We start from the raw sequence: 20090 nt of genomic DNA on the forward strand, positions 1-20090 counted from the left end.
TCCTACTGAACAATAGCACGGCATGAACGATGGCTCTATTGGGGGATAAACAAGACTCTAATCCTGCTCCTCTCTCTCTCTACTCTGCTTGGTCTCAGCAGAATAAGCTGCGCACGGGCCGGCCCGTACTTTACTAATATGATTAAGCACCAATGGGCGGAAGCAGCATATGTGTGGTCCCAAACTGAGGACACCCATCGCCAAAACCATTTTTAGGATGAGTGCTGCACCTCGTTCTTCCAAAGAATGCACAAAATGTCAAAATAAATATAGAGAAACATCTACAAAGGTCTGCATGATTTAAAAATAGAGAGAAAACAGGCCATCTGCCTCTTAGCATAGTGGAGCAGGGAGGATTAAATCCAGATTATGGCCGAGGCAAAATGTTGTGTGTGTGTCTAAGTGTGTGTGTATGTGTCTGTTGCTTGTAGTCAGTGTGTCCTTGGCTCCATAGTCAAGCAGCAGGTTAGCTAGAGAGCTACCACTGGATTTGACAGCTATAGGAAGGCGAACCGGAGGGCACCATAAGGGGAGCAGCATCATTTTCATCTACAAAACAATATTCTCATCCTTGCAGAGTAAACAGTCACACAACTCAAGATGGCTTTCTTGATCAAGAGCATGATTGGGAACCCCCTGTCAGGAATGGGTCTTGGTGGTGGAGGTGACAAAGAAGAGGAGGCCACCCCCTCAGATCCAGCAAAGGCAGCAGGGATGACACGGGAGGAGTATGAAGAGTACCAAAAACAGGTGGTGGAGGAGAAGTAAGTAGCAACATGGACAGTACTCCACTTTGAATTGATGCCATCGGCCTGTCAAAAACATTATGACTTCAGAATGTACAATCTGACCTTGTCAAGCTGTTTCCCACTGCATTACAACCCTTCACTTCTTACTTTTTCCCTCTCTTGCACTACATTTAACCAAATTGTTTCTCTCTAAGCCTAACTAAATGTAAACACTCATGTATTTTATGAGTTTACAACGAGCAAGCAATGTCTGTCAGAGATGCATCTGCTGCTGAAGGTCACAGCAGAGGTACCACCACAGTGGATCTTTTCTTTTTTCCAGAATTTTCTACATAATAACCCACTGAGGCTAAAGGTCTTGCTGGACCTGGATCAATAATCTCCCATAATCTGTCATCTGTTTCTGCATCAGGAGCAGTTATGGGTAACTTTTTGAGGGACATTCTAGTTGAGTAAGCAATTGTAAAATGGCAGTTTTATTCACAGGTCACAGTTTTTTATTTTTTATGGAATACCTTCTGAATTTATTTTTGATAGACTTTTAAAACTCTACAGTGATATGAGCTGCAGGTAATTTGGTTTCACCATGTTGCTGTCCACCAGTGCATAATGGCCAGTTTGTCTTATATAAAGTTCCAGTTCCTTTCACTTAAGCTGACATCTAAGTAATAAAATGTACACTCAGCAACAATGTGAGTAATCCATCCTAAATACCATTTTAAAGAAACTGTGTAAATAATATTTCCGTTTAAAATTTTTGATAAATCTGGAATTTGCACTTTTGTGATACAGAGAAGATTTTGCAGCATCAAGCGGATCCAGTCAGTCTGTATTACATAACAACATTAATCCAGCCTCTCCACTCATGTTTGGGAAATGACTTTATTTATTTTAAAAGACGTCATAAAATGACAACCTTCTCCATAATTGTAGATTTCTAGTAATGGATGCAGATCTACAGCGACAAATCCTGATCCACACAAACATTTGATGGAAATTAAAAGGACAGAACATAAAAAACTCTTTGTTCTTCTTAAAAACTGTACAAGTATCTGTATAATCTACCTGGCCAGATCAAGCATTTTAACAAATGTATAGTTAACGGTTTCTTAAACACCGCAGTATACTGTTTTGTTGTTTCACTACAGTTCAAGTTGTGGCGTCTTGGCTTGATTGCAAATCTACTCGACTCATTCTGGCCTAATAATCCCATCTTTAATTAGCCGAGAGAAAGTACATGAGTCTCGCCTTGAAAATGCAGCAGCAGGCAGGTTCTCACAAAGTGCAGGCTGCTGGAAAACACACAGACTTAATAAATGACTAATAACTTGATTCAACGATAAAAACTAGAATCACTAATGAAAGATGTTGAATTATTATCTTCTAATGGCTTAAGATGTTGCTAACGCTTATGTCACAACAACATTTTATTTCATGTCTAACACAGAATACAGCTTTGGTGTATTTTCTATTCTTTGAATCTAGAGGAAGTAAACTAACACTGGAATAACTGGCAGTAAAGTTACTAAGGCAAATTAATTCAGGAGATTTCAGATCTAAGTAATATTATATCTTCTGCAAATAACCTTGTTACAACTCAAACTAAATGTTTAACCAAATGCTTGTTGCCAAACAAATGTTTACAAAAGTAAAATAGTGTCAAATATTTTAAACAGTTATACAAGTAGTACAACAAGACACTTACAAACAAAAGAAATGTCGTATAACTCATGCATAGCTTATGTAAGTTTAAAATAGATTTTTGTATGTTTTCAGCAGTTTTGGGAGACTAATAATAGACAAAAAAAAATAATAGAAAAGCCAATGAAGATACACTTATTGTGACAAAACATTTTCTTTTGACTAAAATAGAAAATATTTTTTAAATAAAGTGAATCTTAATTGACACCTCATTGGTTAAACTGAAATCTTTTTTCAGCAGACATGATTTCCTGCTTTAATGATATTCAGGTGAACTGGATGATGTACTGTTGAGATAAACAGTTTATCTGATTAGGCCGATGTGTGTGTGTGTGTGTGTGTGTGTGTGTGTGTGTGTATCATGCTGGATTAAGATACAGTAAACGCAAAACAGAGCCATTGGGAAGAAACAATTTTTCATGAAAATCCAAATGCTGAAAAATATATTATGCTGCTCTTGAGCCTTTGACACACTGATGACAAACAAGAGCTCAGGCACAAACACTTTTTTAGCTAGTATTTTTGTGAAGCTTTTCCCTTTGTATTCTTCAGAAGTGTTAAACGAGTGATAAAAGACATTTAAAAAACATAAATATTAAGGTTAAAAAAAAACTTGTTCTGTAAATAGTTCTTACTCTTGTGATCAAAAACATTGCTCTGAAGCTCAGTTCTGAGGCTGTTTTGTGAATAGTTTTCTAATAAATATTGCAACTTGTGATCAACCCATATCAATTTCAGGCTTTCAGTTAAAACAGATAAATTAGTTAGTTGAACAGATACAGATACATATAATGGTGTACTCGCTCATCCCTAATATATACATTTATAATGTAATGTTTTTCATTTCTATTTCAGGATGGAGAGAGATGCAGATTTCTTACACAAGAAGGCAGAGAGGGCGACACTCAGGGTGTGCCTCAGAGAAAAATACAGGCTGCCAAAGGTAAAGAGCTTTTATCCCTATACAGTTCTAGTATAATTCATATTTAAAAATTTCACTTAATACTTTACATTAATAAATTCCCCTTAATAGGAACACAAAGGCATAATGGTTGACTCTAAGTTAATTATTTCCAAGGTAATACTTTACTTTAAGCCCCCTATTTAGCATTTATAAGCACTATACAGTATACATATCCAATAAATGGTTTACAATGCACTATAATGTAGTTATGAGCAAATATAAGGACATTTGTAAGTGTTTATGAATATACCGTATTTGTCAACAACTACAGCTTCTATGAATAATTTATTATTAAAACAGTGTTTTACTATATTGCCATTAATTATCTGTTTATACATCAGCCTCCACTTGTAGATGACCAGAGGAGGAGTTATAAATGTTGACAAATACATTAATAAACACTTCTATCTGCTTACTGCTGCATTAGTGTGTTATAAACCATGTATTAAATGTTTATATACTGCTTATAAATGTTAAATAAGGGGTGTTACCAATTGCTTCAACTCGACACCTGTAATGCCGTTTCTGTATCAATTCCCTTTTTTTTTTACTCCTTTTCTCAGTCTTTTAATAAGGACTGGTAATTATAATCAACTGTCTTATTAAATGGCTTTGAAAGTGTCCTGACTGCGCAGGTAGAGCAACAAATAGCTGCCTCATGGTTGAGGTTGTCTTTAGCACTTGGCAGCTGCTGCTTGGACAACAGGAGGTGGAAGCCATGCCAGTAGATTAGTGAGAAAGACGTTCAACCAACGTCCTGGAGACGTTAGCCTATGTGTCCCATATTGCACCTTGAGTCTTACAACGCCGAAAAGCTGAGCAGGTGTCCCAGGCTCATTAGGGAGCACCAGGCACTGTGACCTGGCTTTAAGAAAGAACAACATCTACTTTAGTGGATGTAAAACGAGCAATTTAAAAGGAATCTTAAAGAAAGATTTGCTGTAATGGAAGGAGCAAAAAAGGTATGTTGGGATTTTATTTAAGCCATTTAAAGATAAATATCAGTAGAGTGTCTTCTAATCTTGTAAATGAATCTAGTGGTGAAAACATGCTGTATTGTGTTTATGGCAAAAGAGCTAAATCATATCTAATACAGGTTTTCGAATAGCACGATTTTTATTCGTCTGAATGCAGTGGTGACCTTGGCTGCTGGAGGTGTTTTTCTAATAGTCTCATGCAACAGACTATCTATTGTTCAGTTTTATGATTTAAACAATGCGCACATTTCTTTTCACTGTTTGTCTTCTAAATTGAAACTGCACATATATGGTGAGGACAATGGCAAGAGGCTGTACATATCAATCTAATTATTTTCAATAAATGATGTTTACATTGCGTGCCAGCTTGAAAAAAGAACAAATGACCAAGGCCAAAGTGTCTTTATTAGAACTGAAATATGCATTTTAATTGGATTTTCAGTAACAATAAGACACCTAAAGGAATCCTGTTCTGTTGATTCTTTTCTTTTAACTGGTGGGTGGTTGAGAACACACATACTTGCTATCAGGGATGAGTTATAAAAAAATATACATATATATTTAATGGTACAAGTGTACAGTATGAGTAGAAACAGCAAGTTGTTGCTGTTAGTCTAATGGAATTAGAGTCTCGTGCAAGGCTATAGAAGATATCTTTAGACTATCGTTGGGATTCGGAGAGGAAAGGCTAAGGCAGGTCTGAGAATGAGATAATCCCACAGATTGATGTTTAAAATAGTCACAGTCATACCTATTGCAAGACTATTCCAGATATTAAGTGATTAGAGTGGGTTTGTTGGAAAGGCTTTAAATGGCACATGAAGTGAGGGAGCGCAGTAAAGTAAATGAGATCCTTCAGTCTGCTTCACAAAAATGTAGAAAACACAGACAGCAGAAAATCCTCGATTGCAGCTACTTGAATGTGGATTAAGATCCTAGAGTTCATCGATTTGTTTGTTTCCTAGTTTCCCTGATCACTTGCTTATAATTTGAATTCAATGTAAATGTAAATTTAATGTGTTGCATTAGAACTAAAGTAAAATCAAAGGAGGACAATATAAGTCATCAAAAAGCGGTCAACAAATGAGTCTTTTTTTAGGATTATGTATAGCTCAGTTTAGTGGTATGTCCTCTGATTAACCCAGGGCAATACACGCCATGTTTGTCAGATCTGAGTGTAGCAGTGGGAAGACATACTGTATGTTGTGCAAATCAGGCAGGCAGACTGCATGTTAATCCTGTAAAAAAGTCAGCCTTTAGGTTGTTTACTTTTGCAAATAATAATTCAATGCCATAAATATACAGTCTTTATTGTAATCAGGGAAAAACAAAAAATGCCCCCACCCCCCTCATGCTTATATATACTTTTATATATATACAAGTTTATATACTTTAAGTTTATATATAATACCCTGAAATGACATTATGGAGAATTATTTTAACTAATCTATTACTTTTCCAGAGAAAACAAAAACAATTTTAGAAGAAAAATGTGTAAATGTTTATGAATAAATGCTGTGAATCAATTTAATTACACACCACCTTTTACAACCCTCTAAAAAAGGTTTTGTGACCTGTTTCATGTTCTAAAGACATTGCATACCAAGTAAGGACCATTGTGCTAATTTATAGGTGAGAAAACAGAGACTTGTGCTCATTATTAATGATCACACTGAATGTAAAATCCTCTACTGTCATATGTTTGTGTTTCTGGGTTCTGACCGTGTTTTCTACCTGATGTCGTCTGCAGAGCGAGCAGGATGAGAACATGATTGAGATGGCCGGGGACGACGTGGACGTGCCTGAGGAGCTGCTCAAAATGGTGGACGAGGACGCCACGGAGGAGGAGGGCAAGGACTCCCTCATGGGCCAGTTTCAAAACTTGCAGAACATGGACATGGACCAGCTGAAGGAGAAGGCCTCGGCCACCGTCACCGAGCTGAAGAGCAAAGCAGAGGAGAAGTGCTCCGTCATGTGAATGGTCTGTGTTTTAATAATGAAGAGGAAGAGGAAGGGAGGAGAACACAAGAAAATGAATTTCAACACTTTCTGGGAATGTGCAGTCTGGGATTCAGTTACACTGTAAATCGCCTACAAAGAACTCAATTTTATTATACGCAGTAAAAAGGCAAATCATCTTTCTGTGATAAAAAATGAAGCCCATCATTACTGCTGCCAGTCTGCATCTACTGAAGGATATACTGTAAAAGTTTCCCTGTTAGTTGTTCTGAATGTGTAGTAATTTACAACTTATCATGAAAATACTTTAAATGACATCCCGGGTGCCCCATCTCTCCCCCATGATTGTTTTCTTTAGATAAATTATGTAGAAAAGTGATTTTCCCAGCCAAGTATTGCTTTTCACATTTTTTTTCACTTTTCATGGCCACAATACATTTAAAAAAAGATGATTATTTGTGACATAATGTTCACTCTTTTCTCTGTTTGTTGTGAAATGAGACAGTCAAGTCTACATATGTGTGATTTTCAGTCAAACAAATAACAATATACCAAGACTTGCTTATAAAAAACCTTATTTAAGTTAAAAAATGAAATCCTGTCTGAATGTTTCAACTTCCCTTTTGGTTTGTTGGTTATTCTAGATTTTTTTTTGTATGTGATGTTTGAATTAATTATGATATTTAGATTTTTTCTTTCTGTGTAATTACAAAGCAGACAATCTTCAGAAGTCTTGACACATTGATTTACTTTGAATTTCTCCACATTCACATTTTAACCATAATGAGCCTGAAACATTTTCACAACTCATGATTTTAAAACACTGAATGATTTATTCCATAAAAATAAAAATAATGTACATAAACACTGATGAAATATATGGAGGTACTTTGAAATGAGAAAATAAATGTATTGTTCAAATAAAGATGTATATTGAATACATGAAATGCGTCTGTGTGTGTTGTGAAGCTGGGTACTGGAAAACTTCTTCCTACACACATTATTTCTTCATGTGTCTGTCATATGCAGCTTTACAAATGTTCAAACTTCATGTCTTTACTAAGTGTAAGTCAGTTATTAGCAATTAAAACTATCAAGTAACCTGATTTTGGAAAAAAGACACCTTGTTAGTGCTTATTAACTGTAATGTTAATTTTGGATTTCTCATTCTCAAATCCTCAAAATGGTCAGCCACACAGAACAACCATTACACATTTAAGATTAAGCAACAATTAATCCCATCTACCTGAATCAGAGCTAATGCAGTGAATAAAGAAATAGGTCTTAATTTAATTGGGCATAATCCAAACACTTGTTAGGGATGATTAGGCAGAACGGGGGGAGGAAGGAATCCTCAACATTCAGAGTTTCACATGAACCCAAGTTTAAATGGCTGTGGATTTATAAAGTCTGGAGATTACCATCTAATAGGATCAGCAAAGCCAAGGTTGTCGGCCAGTGCCTGCGCCTCTCCCTCTCTCTCCCTCGCTCTCTCTAGATGACAATACCACAGGACAAACTGAAGTCTTGCAATACCAAATCTCATTCTTCATTTTATTGGGAAAGGAAGTTGAGCGACCTGCTAGGCAAGTTATATAAGTCATATTCTATATATATATATGTCATATTCTTCCTCAACTAGTCAACAATTGCATTTGTGTGTAGTATTTTGGTGTGTAAGGTTCGGGTTTTGGCCACATAGTGGCAATAGTAACATCAAAGTCCCTTTAAAAGAATAGTTTGACAAATAAACTGATGTGCTTTCTTGCCGAGAGTTAGATGAGGGGATTGATATCACTCTCATACAGTATCTGTGTGGTAAATATGAAGCTACCACCAGAAGACTGTTAGCATAACTTAGCACAAAGTCTGGAAACATGGGGGCTGGGGGAAACAGCTAGCCTGGCTCTGTCTGAAGGTAACATAATGTCCCTACCAGCACCTCTGAGCTCACTAATTAACACGTTATATCTTTACAAAAATGAAGTCACTGCTCCCGACCAAGGAATAGTCCAGCACACAACTACCTGTGAAACCAACATGCTATAGTGTTTTTACACTTTGTTTTTTGTGCAGATTAAACTAACGAGATATAATGTCTTAATTAATGAGCTTGAAAGGTGCTGGTAGGCAGATTTTTTTTTAACCTTGACAGAGCCAGGCTAACTGTTTCCCTCAGTTTCCAGTCTTTATGCTAAGATAAGCTAACCAGCTGCTAGCTGTAGCTTCATATTTACCACACAGATACAGGAGTGGCATCAATCTTCTCATCTAACTCTCAACAAGAAAACCAAAAAACATAGCTCCCAACATAATGAACTATTCCATTTAAGCTTCCATCTCTTATATAGAATGATCATAGTGGACATCCTGTAGTTGGTCAGTGCCATGATCTATCTCAGATTTGGAAAAGTTGTTTGGACTGAAGGCCACTGAAAGTTTGAGTTGAGATCATTTCACCACACATACTTTCAAATAAGTTTAAGAAACTTGCAAGACATTTTCTGTCTACATCGTCTCTTCATTATTGGTAGTGTGAACACTGGAGGTTATTATACTGATGCAGAAGCTTCATTCAGCCTGTGTGCGTGCGACTTTCAAGGCTAACTGTTAGCTGAGCATTGAGCTAATGAGAAAGAAACTGAATGTTCAGCTTTTTCCACAGGTCAAAACATAATTGACATTTTAACAATAAAACTGAATCAATTCAAACTTCACCAACACCATACAGCTTATTATCATGCTCTGTGTGTGTGCCATAAAACATCATCAGAGCTCTTCAAATGCAAATACATGAAAACAAGAGAGCTTCTTTAAAAAGTTTTGCTGTAAAAATAAAGTTTTGCATGTGCTCGCCTCACAACTTTTTGGTGCGAATTTAAACAGTGCTCAGTTAGCATCTTTCTCCCTCTGACACCACCCCCCCACCCCCCATACCTCCACCCTCTCTCAGGCAAACAAAGGATAAGGTCACCTTCTGTAATTAGGAAAAGCTAAATAGTTTTAGGGGTTTTAACTCTTTTGAGTAAAATAATGTAATCCCCTTAAGCAGGATTACCACACTGCTGTCAATCTTTGTTTGCTGTTAAGTGGTTATAGCCCAAATTTGTTATTGTTTGGGCTTTGTTACCCTCTTTGACTCAACACCTATAAGGAACTGGTTAAAGAAACTGCTCATGGTTTAAGGCTGGTTTATGACTAATTAGTACGTGATTTAATTGACTTTAATGAGCCTATAAAAGTATTTAACTTCCTTTTATTCAACATGTGTCAGGATGTGCGTGATTTTCCTTTAGGTCAATAAAACAAATAGTTCTTCAACTAAATGAAATGTCTATTCGGTTTGGCAACAATATCTTTGATTAAATATTAAGCTGTCATCTTGCAATCTGTGTCCTGACCAGAAATCTTGTAATTATGATTTTGTTGTACCTTAATCTGTGGGCCTAATCTTCTTCTTTTTTCACAGACTGACATGAACATGACATCTGGAGGAGTGGAAAGATGGTTTTAAGATTTATGTAAGTAGGTTTAGAGCCAGCACTGAATGATGCACTTGAGATGGGGAGGAGTTAGGGAGGGTGTGCGCTGGTGCCTGCCTGCCTGGACGCACAGTTACCCCTAAATCCAGGGCCAAATCCAACAGGACGTCCCCTCTCTGACGTGCAGCGGGGGTGCCGCATGAGGCAGGGGTCTTACAGCAGGCGCTACTTTAAAAGCCCCCTGTGAAGATGCTCACCATCCACTGAGCAAGACGGTCTCACTGGTGTGTATCTGGTGCGCAAGTTTTCCAGCAGCCCTCGGCTCTGATTTGAAATTTTACAACTTTACCAAACACAAGAACAGCGATACATTTGAAAAGAAGTTGGAGCGTGTGTACTTTTGACCATCTCTTTGGACTTCACCGACCAATGTGGCTTCTTGGATCAACTTCCCAAGTGATGATGATGATGGATGAGCGCCTGTCTCCCTCCGCACGCTCCGCCCAGAGCCCGGGGGACAACCCGGCTACCATCCACAGCATAGAGGCGATACTGGGATTTAAAGAGGACACCATCTTCCACAAGTCAGCCTCCTACAGCATGACAGAAAAAGTCCTGGTGAAAGATGCTGAGCGGAATGTAATTGTGACCCCAATGAAGAAAAGTCATTCCTCAGAAAGTTTTGACAGTAAGTGGATTTAGTTTTCACCACATTTCAGTATCAAGTCAATTTAAGTGCAAAAATAAGCTTATAACATGCCATGTAGTAGCTGTAGTATTAGGCCTAAGTATTTAAGATTCTAAAGGTTACCTTTAGGTAACATAACACTTGTATTTCATTCTAAAGAAAATCATCTGGTAATCATTTTCTTGAGTCAGGTGCCATTTTTTGGATTTCGCGCAAACTGTCTTATCTTTCAGCTATAAAAACCCTCTAATTAATAAATGAACACATTAATAAGCTACATTGGGAAAATAACTTGAAACTATGACAATTTGATTTGAGGAAAAACATTTAAACTTGGCCAGAACTTGAAATTCTCTCGATCCTCACTCTGGTCTTTTCTCCAGGTGTGTGTTGCGCCAGCAGCACCGCTGAAGCCTCGGTCTGCCCGGACTCACCGGACAGAGACGGCAAACTGTCCGATGATGAAAGCCCCAAGAAGAAACACCGTCGGAACCGGACAACATTCACCACCTTCCAGCTTCACGAACTGGAGAGAGCTTTCGAAAAGTCCCATTACCCGGATGTGTACAGCAGGGAGGAGCTCGCGCTGAAGGTCAACCTGCCGGAGGTCCGAGTGCAGGTATTTCCCCAACATATGACCGCTTATATCGCCTTTTTTCTCATTGTGCACGCATATATTCGACCCATAGGCCTGCATAACAAATAATGGCTACAATTCTGTCGCCGTATATGCATTATCTCCTCACACAAACACAAAAAAACATATGTAATCTGTTTTAATAAATGCAGCAATAGAAGAAAAAACAAATAATCTTTCCAAAATGAAAAGCAGGTTTAATGTTTACATTAAAAGTTTGTTTTGGGTAGATCTACCATTATTACAACAAAGTTAAGAGATCATTTAGAGAAACAGTTTGTGACATATTAGATTTTCTTTCACGTGAATTTGATTTGTAGATATTTAACTTGCCAAATCATAAACATAAACAAATAAAATGTTATTCCTTATAGCCTTATAGCCTATTATTCACACATACTAACTTCCCCAAGTCCACAGTTACTTCAGTTGTTTAGATCAGTGAAGACCTGAAGAGAAAAAGAAACTTTTATATTTATTTGGCTGAATTTTAACACAGAAAAAGAGATAAAATTTATTTATAGAATGTTTAACTTGCTTCAGGGATGAGTCTTTTCACAGACATTGAAAGAAGGTGAAAAATTGGAAGTTAAATCAATTTCTTATTATATTGATATATTATATAGGTGTGTAACACTCACTAGTTATTGATTATAGCTTTACAATTTAATGCTTTGTTCATCCTTCACATTTATATATGTTTAAACACTTTCATACAATATTATATTTTATATAATACATTAAAATGGCTACAGTTTGCTTTAAAGCTTACAGCCTTTGATTGTTTTTAGCTTTAAAAGCATTTTATTCTCTTCTCTCTTATCTTATCGAGCTGCTGCATATAGTTGCCTTTGCAGGGCTAAATAAACAAAGTTGTATTAAGTTGAACTGAAAATAAAAATCGTCCTCTTTTTTTGCAGGTTTGGTTCCAAAACCGGCGGGCCAAGTGGCGTCGGCAGGAGAAGCTGGAGGTTAGCTCCATCAAGCTCCAGGACACCTCCTCCTCCTCCTTGCTCTCCTTCAGCCGCTCTCCCACCAGCTCCCTGGGCTCCAGTCTGCAGCTGGACCCCTGGCTCTCCACCCCAATCACCACCTCCACCTCCCTGCAGTCCCTCCCGGGCTTCATCACGGGCTCACAGGGCCTCCCGGGCACTTACACCCCTTCTCCTCCCCCTTCCATGCCCTCCTCCTTGCCGCCCTCCTTCCTCAACTCCCCGGCCCTGGGACACCACCCTCACCTGCCCCACATGGGCTCTATGTGTCCCCCACCACCGGCGTACCAGTGCTCAGCTGATCCAAGGAACTCCAGTATTGCCTCACTGAGGATGAAGGCCAAGGAACATATTCAGTCTATTGGGAAGACGTGGTGATGCATGGACATCGAAACCCAGAACACATCATGCTGCATCTTTTGAAAAACTGACTTCATCCTCATGCTGATGGGATTTGTTACTTTGGAAGTTTTAAAGAGCGAAATCTACAGTTGGCATCCAGGATTAGAGACATCCTCGTCACCTATAAGGGTAACACTTTCCTTTAACTCCCCTTATTTAGTATTCATAAGCAATAGATAAACATTTCATAAATGGTTTATAACACACTATAAAGAAGTTGTAAGTAGTTATAATTGTTTATTAATGTATTTGTCAACAACTATAACTCCTCCTGTGGGCACCCAATAGTGGAAGCAGCTGTATAGACAGATAATGAATGACAATATGATAAAATAATAATATAAAATATGCCTTCATAGGAGAAGTTGTTGACAAATACCGTACATTAATAAACACTTAAATATGTCCTTATAGCTGTGTATAACTACAGTCTAATGTGTTATAACCCATTTATTAAATGAATACTGATTATACTGCTTATAAATACTAAATAATAAATAGTAAAGTATTACCCATATAAGCAACTATCTGAAAATCTGTGACGCTAACTGTGAAGTTCCTGTAAGAATATGAAACTAATGAACACTGTTTATCTGGTGTTTTTCTTCTCCTTTATCTTCTCTGCAGGCTGTGTTTACTGTTTTAAATTCATTTAGCCCAGTCTTGTTCTTATCCAGTGTTACGTTGCCAATATAAGTCTATTAGTAGCCATCTGTATTTATTCTACTTTTGTAAATGGAGCACTCCTCATTTGGATTCATTCTTCCCTGCCGTTTTTTGATCTTCCTCATGAAAGATTTAATGAATGTGAATATTTTCTCTGCACAATAAACTTTATATGTAAAATCCTTGAACAAAATAGTGACTGATCAAGTTTTCAACGAGACAATTTGTCACAGATGAGACATGTAGATTTGTCAGAAATATCTCACAGAATGATAAAAATGTGTGTGTACAGGACAGAACAGGAATGATATAGCTGAAATTTATAACAGAATGGCATCCATGACCCGTAGTTGATATGCTAATATCACATTTATGTAAAAAAAATTATTTAAAGCCTCATTAATCATGCTGCAGAGTGAAGGTGCAGCTCAGCTCACACTAACTGAGGAGAATATTGAATACAGCACCTCTTAGTGGTGGATTCCACTATCAGGTTGGGGGAAAAGTATTTTTCCGAAAGAGCAATGAAATTCAAATTTAACACTAAATGCAAAATGAGTGATGAAGGGAAGCCGGTTGACATTTTCAGCTGTAATTGTTCAAGAATAATTCTGTTATTTTATACTGAAGTTAATTTGCAAATGCTGTCTAAAACACTCAAATAGAGCCACACATCATACTGGAAATGCAACTTTGAATCATAAAATCCATTTAATCTCTTTATGATATCAAGTTTCATACCACCTAAACATTTAATCATTTAATTAATGAGTGTAATAAAGAAGCAGCCCAGACTTCCTCCCTCTGTTTTACAGAATGAGTTTGTCAACCCACTTATTTCCTCCTCATTAGCTCCTACAAACTTTATCCTATTCGCTCCTGGGATTAGACTCAAAATGACGGGGTGAAAGTGGCTTGTAACTCTATTGTTAGCCAATCATCTGTGACAAATGAGGGAAGAGGACAGAAAGAAGAACTTTCCTTTGGCTTTAAGAAAAACGATGTGTGTAACCAAATTGTTGCAATTAGCATTTCCTATTGTGTGCAACCCCTGAGGGCTAATAATAGTCCCCATCATCATCTATCCTACTGTCCTAAATAGTCAGTGGGGGTGTTTGTGTTTGTGTGTTTATTTGTTCTTATGAGAAAAAGCAGCACCAAAGCTCTCTGAATGGACCATAAACTGCTTTTGGTGATCTGTTTTCTACTGTAATTATGATCATGTTCTTCTTCTCTTCATGCTTCACCTTACTGGTAAATTACTCAAAATGTAACATAGACACTATAGATGCTCTCATAATGGATATTGTGTGCCATCTGGTGGTACAAACTGGTTCCTGTACAGGTGGAGCAAACTTTATGAGCGTTACATCAAACAAATACAGTGAATGTGTGATAAAAAATAAATAAAAGGCCACTTGTGGTGTGCAAAGCACGATTAGACATCCACAATGCAGTTATCACAATGTTAAATTTATTCAGCATTCTCAGCTTATGTAACATAACCTTGTCATGTCAGTTTGTTATCAAACTGCTGCATGATATGCAAATTAGAAATGATAAATTACTGATGAAGTAAACTTATATTAGGTTTCCAGCGTATTGTTACAGCAGAAAAAGTATACAGTGTGGATATGTGATTACAGGGAACATGTTTAGTAGATAATGATGAAAAACAGAATTCGTCTTCCATTCACGGGGAGTCATTGTCTTGCAGTTTCAAAGCCAGAAGAAGCAGGTTTGACATCTATAATGCAGTGATGAAATGGAGAAATACATGTAACCATAACATCTTATTTCCAGAAATGGTAACATCTGAATGATTAGACTGATAAATTAAAGGAGGGGTACAATGCACAAACTGACCTCTCTGAGATATTTGTCTCTGTCCTCTTCTCTCCAGCCACTGCGCAGCCAAAGCAGCCTGTCTGCAGTTCGTGGCATCATCTGTTTTTGGTTCTTTTGTTGCATCAGAGCGTCCATCAGATGCTGGTATTGGTTCAGCTCTGTGACCCCAGCTGTTTCTGAGGGTGTGAGGTAGTCACTGTTTGTCTCCTGCAGTTCAGGAAGGCTCTCGATGCTCTTCTTTCCCATCAAATGACCTGGGGAGTTGGATATGATGGGATGCATTAACTGCTCTGGAATAAATCTGTTTGTGGTTTAAACAATACCATGATAGGCCCTAATCTGTAATTAAATTGTAAATAAAATCCAAACTTTCACCACATTGCAAGCATGGATGGCATGCAATGTATTCAGTTTATGTCTCCCATAAAACAGCTTTCCTATCTAACAAAGAAATGTTTGTTTAATTTATTTTAATACAATTTACTGGAATTTAATTATTCTTTTTTTTTTTTGCAAACCTGTCCAACAGAAGCTGAGAAAAAAATCTATCTATTACATGTACTGGTAAGGTGTTAGTTATTAGAGCTGACACACAGATGAGACAGATCACTGCATTATTATAATTATTATAAATGAACACCATTATTATTAGTGAGCAAATATGTGTTCAAACGAGCAACGGTCCTATAAAGCATGCAGGATTTAAAGGAGTTCTAAACATGCTTAACATATCTTCTGATCCTACGAGATATCATATGATTTGCTCTAAATATCATCGCCAAACATGGTGCATAATTACCAAATAAATTAAGAAAATACACTATCAAATTTTCAAAAACAATAAAATTTTATTTTATTTTTACTTATCCTATTAAAAATGAGAGGTTTGTCTTACCTACTGCCCAGTGATTGCCGCGTGGATATATTTTGCCAACAACTGCTGCAGGACTCTCTGAGCAGTACAACATACAAGGTATTGTAGCCAGAATAATAAAAACTGGCCACACTGGTCTGCAAGTCCATGAATAGCATATGCACACTCCGCCCATGTTACCAGAGGAAAATGTCAGATCTAAACAGCGGTTTATTAATCCTTACTTGCAGTTAATCAGCTTGATCTAACTTTAGAAAATCTCCACCATAGTCGATTTTTATTTCTGTGAACCGATACCGCAGAGGGGCAGAAGGACTCCAGTTGCAGACTTATAGAAGTTTCACTCCCGATGCCTTTGATAGAAATGACTAATGATGAAAGTTAAATGCCCCTCCTGATACAGCTGTGCGTCAGCGGGTGTTTTTAAAAGTACCACGGTGCCGGTACCAGGATGAGAAAGTCATGATGACAAATGATCATCTATCGCCTGTAATTATTATTGCTCGCTATTGTTTGTCCTGAGATTGCAGGGTGATCGCGGGAGGTGCCAACGTCATTTCGCGATGATGGACGGGACTTTTGAGTAATTGCTTCCGTCTCACCAGGCATGTGGGGGAAAAGCTTAGCAATAGCAGTGGAAGAAGTATTCAGATCCTTTACTTAAGAAAAAGTAATGATACCAAAGTGAAAAATCCTTGCATTGTAAGTATTAAAGTATTGTAAGTATACTTAAAGTTGGCAGTCAGGAATAAAAGCACTCATCATGCAGAATGGCCTCTTTAAGTTCAATATTTCATTCTGAAATGCAGTCAAGTAGAAGTATAAAGTAGCATAAATGGTAGTACTCAATTAAAGTAAAAGTGTCTAAAAAATTGTACTCCAGAGATTTAGCATTGCCCTCCTGTAACATTGTTGGACTCATGGGGACAGTTTTTAAAAAAATGATCAACATCGTTGCAGCTGAACCAGAGATATCGCCTTTTTTATTCCATGCATTCTTCTTCCTCGTCAAAACCAGGCGCTTACATTACCCACAATGCAATTCGACCAACGACAGATTTGGGTGTGTCATGCTAGTAGCGCCTAATGTAGCCTCGAGCCGCTGACATCACTTGAGGCAATTGATCAGAATTTTTGAGCTCCCTCTGGAGACACAAAAACTTTTTTCACAAATGATGATGATATGTGTACTAATCATGGTTAGCACTGCTCAGCCTGTGACAACAGTTGCATAATGTCTTCTGTGTCCTGGTGGAGTTTCGTCAAGTCTGAGAAAACAACCCTGATGATGCCATCAAGGTTAACATTTTTAACAGAAAGCCTGTGTTACAAACTGGGCACTTACTGGGCAGTGAAGGTCTAACACAAAGATGCTATTGGTTGCACTATGGGTAATGTAGTGTTTTGGCTACATTACTAGCTTGACTCATACTAGGGCCTTGTGCTAAATTCTCATCTGGTCCTCCAAATTAAAATACGCAATACGTTGTTTGTTCATGCCCTCTATAACGACACATAGAAGCGTGACAGGACAGCATCATTTGTCTGTGCCTTTCAAAACTCTTTGTGGTCATGCTTTTAAAAAAAAATACAACATTGACTGTCGGTTTTAAAAGGGAAACGTACAGTGGTGTTAAAGTCCCATGTTTTTGGTGTCCCATCCATCCACCCTGACCTCCTAACTCTGCAGACTTTTTCGCTCTGTAATAACATCACCTGACTTGCTCCTTTGCCCCCATCATAATTACTACGGCTCCTAGAGAGTTGTGTCACCTGAACGTAAACATAAGCACTTGCTGAAACGATAGATCATGTGAGGACAGTCTCTTTAATTTTAACCATTCTCTTATTCTCACCTTTATTGAATTACAGAACTAAATCACTGGAGTATCCCTTTCATTAGTACTTGAAGTAAATTTGCTTAGTTACTTTTCACCTCTGGTAATACCACAGTGTATAAATACTCTGTTACAGGTCCATTTAAAATTTTACAAGACTAAAAGCACAGAAGTATTATCAGCAAATAAAGTATCAAAAGTAAAAGTACTCATCATGCAGAATGGCCCGCTTTCAGAATGTTATATTATTATATATTCTATTATGGGCTTATATTACTGATGCATTAACATGGTACCAACATTTTAATGTGTTTATTATGTAAAATCCTGTGCTTTATAGTAACTAGACAGTACAGCTGTCAGATAGTAAATCATATTATATTTGTGTCTGAAATGTACAAAGTAGCATAAACTGATAAGTGCTTGCACTGTAATTGACTAAAGTACAGTATTAAATGTTACCTTCTACTACTGGCTATTGTCTAGATTAAAGAATGAGTGTTTTATTCACAGGATGAGGGGAAACCTGCAGATAAGAAGCCAACGAATCAGAACAGAATAGAATAGACCCCAAAAAGTGACTCCACAACACTTGAAGACATCCAAAAGTTCTTCTTTTATTTATTATTTTATCTTTTATTGTGAAGTGATTTGTGACATCTGCTGTGCTGCAACAAATCACTTTGCTGCAGACAACACCTGTCGTGTGCTCAGTTACAAGAATTTGACAAAGCAGCATATGCCAGCTTGTTATGCGTAGTCCACATCATTTATCGGTACAGTTTATTAGTGTATTTATCCCTCTGGAAAGGTCAACAATGTGAATTAAGCAGTCCTCAAACACAGTGAGGCGCCCACGCATGTGCCTGTGTGAAATTCTCATACTTGACTGATCCCTTTCATGACGGTATTGACAGACAGATTGCTGGAGGAAGAGAATAGATGAGGACAGATAAGGAGTCCACGCAGGTAAGTAACATTTTGTGTTGAAAAGGTTGAAGGTTTCCTCAGGCTATTTGTCATGTCACAACCCCACACACACATCCCGGCAGCATATTAGAGAGTATCTCTGGCTCGTAACGTATCATATCCTCGTACAAGTATGACCTTAACAAAACAGGATGAGTCACCTGTGTTCAAGGGGCAGTATCAGGTAGGACACACAGAGCAGTGCCATCTGAAATGTTTGTTGGGTTATTTTTATGTAAGATAACAAAACCCTGCGTCTGATCATGTACCACGAAAATGTCTTGGGAAATCACTAAATTCCAGGAATATTAAATGTACCACTGAAATAAAAGATTGTAATCATTTATGCAAATACTGAAAAAGACTTACTTTATGTTTCATTTAAAACGCGATGCCCTGATATGACGATAGTGGGGAATATTGTTGAAGTGAATTTCCATCGTGCATCGTTTACTTAACAAAAACAAATGAGTAAGACTTCAAACATGTCAAGTACTGCACAACGAAGGTATGAACTTGGGGTTACAACATACTGAGAGGCCAAGGAGGTTTTAATCATTCACCCACTCATTCATGAGTTCACTAACAGCCACTCATGCCTGATTGCCCTTGATCACTGAAATAATTTCAAGCCACACAATTAAACCAAATCTAATTAGTTAGAAAGTTGGAATAAGCGTGACCGACTGTGTCATTCAGCATTTTACACATCTTATAACTTCAAAAAAATGTCCATTCAAAGAAAGAGTGGATAATGCTATAGTACAATAACTCCAACTGTAAAACCCTGTGTCACTCTTAACTTCTTTTGTTGGGAGTAGAAACAGCAGATGGCACTGTGGGGTGAATTTAGGGAGAACTCTGATTTTACTGACATTTATAGATTATCTTTACAATCTATGCTTTATTATCATCATCATCTTTACAAAACAGTACATAACAACATAACATAATAAAATTATTGTAACGTAACATGTTTCTTCAGGCTAATTTTCATATATTTCATGTATAACAAAGTGAACAATAAGTGAGCTCAAAATCACTGAAAATCTTTTTTCTTGAGCTGTGAAAATGTCCTTTCTATTTTCCATTCACACTATTCCTTCTTTTTAGATGTCATATGATACATTAAGTGTTCTGATGGTGGTGTCATGACTGTAATAATATTGGCTTTATGAAAAGTAAAAGCCATTTAAGGAAGGCCCTTCAACGGGAAAGTGTCAATTAAAAAGGACAGACTGTCATTATGAGGTCTTTGCTGTTTGTCACAGTTTTGACTAAATCACCTGGCAGCTGTCCAATCAGAGACCTCGAAGGTTGCACTGGGATTTAAAGAAACATATT

General features: G+C 37.4%; 3 protein-coding genes across 3 annotated transcripts; 2 read left to right on the plus strand and 1 right to left on the minus strand.

The window, feature by feature from the left end:
- The first annotated feature begins 423 nt into the window (after positions 1–423).
- cplx4a (complexin 4a) lies at positions 424–7292 on the plus strand. Its single transcript, XM_044174321.1, has 3 exons — positions 424–764; positions 3306–3393; positions 6142–7292. The coding sequence occupies exons 1-3, from the start codon at positions 601–603 to the stop codon at positions 6367–6369; spliced, it is 480 nt and encodes a 159-aa protein (XP_044030256.1). The 5' UTR covers positions 424–600; the 3' UTR covers positions 6370–7292.
- A 2646-nt stretch (positions 7293–9938) lies between these two features.
- On the plus strand, positions 9939–13397 carry rx3 (retinal homeobox gene 3). The gene is made up of 3 exons (XM_044174319.1): positions 9939–10520; positions 10904–11139; positions 12078–13397. The coding sequence occupies exons 1-3, from the start codon at positions 10262–10264 to the stop codon at positions 12525–12527; spliced, it is 945 nt and encodes a 314-aa protein (XP_044030254.1). The 5' UTR covers positions 9939–10261; the 3' UTR covers positions 12528–13397.
- A 1272-nt stretch (positions 13398–14669) lies between these two features.
- Positions 14670–16495, minus strand: LOC122865629 (gastrin-releasing peptide). Its single transcript, XM_044174322.1, has 3 exons — positions 15961–16495; positions 15084–15319; positions 14670–14964 (listed from the first exon to the last, which is right to left on the minus strand). Exons 1-3 carry the CDS (start codon positions 16112–16114, stop codon positions 14911–14913), a joined length of 444 nt encoding a protein of 147 aa, XP_044030257.1. The 5' UTR covers positions 16115–16495; the 3' UTR covers positions 14670–14910.
- Positions 16496–20090: the final 3595 nt, after the last annotated feature.

The sequence above is a fragment of the Siniperca chuatsi genome, linkage group LG18, assembly GCF_020085105.1.
Source record: "Siniperca chuatsi isolate FFG_IHB_CAS linkage group LG18, ASM2008510v1, whole genome shotgun sequence".
Taxonomy (NCBI): Eukaryota; Metazoa; Chordata; class Actinopteri; order Centrarchiformes; family Sinipercidae; genus Siniperca; species Siniperca chuatsi.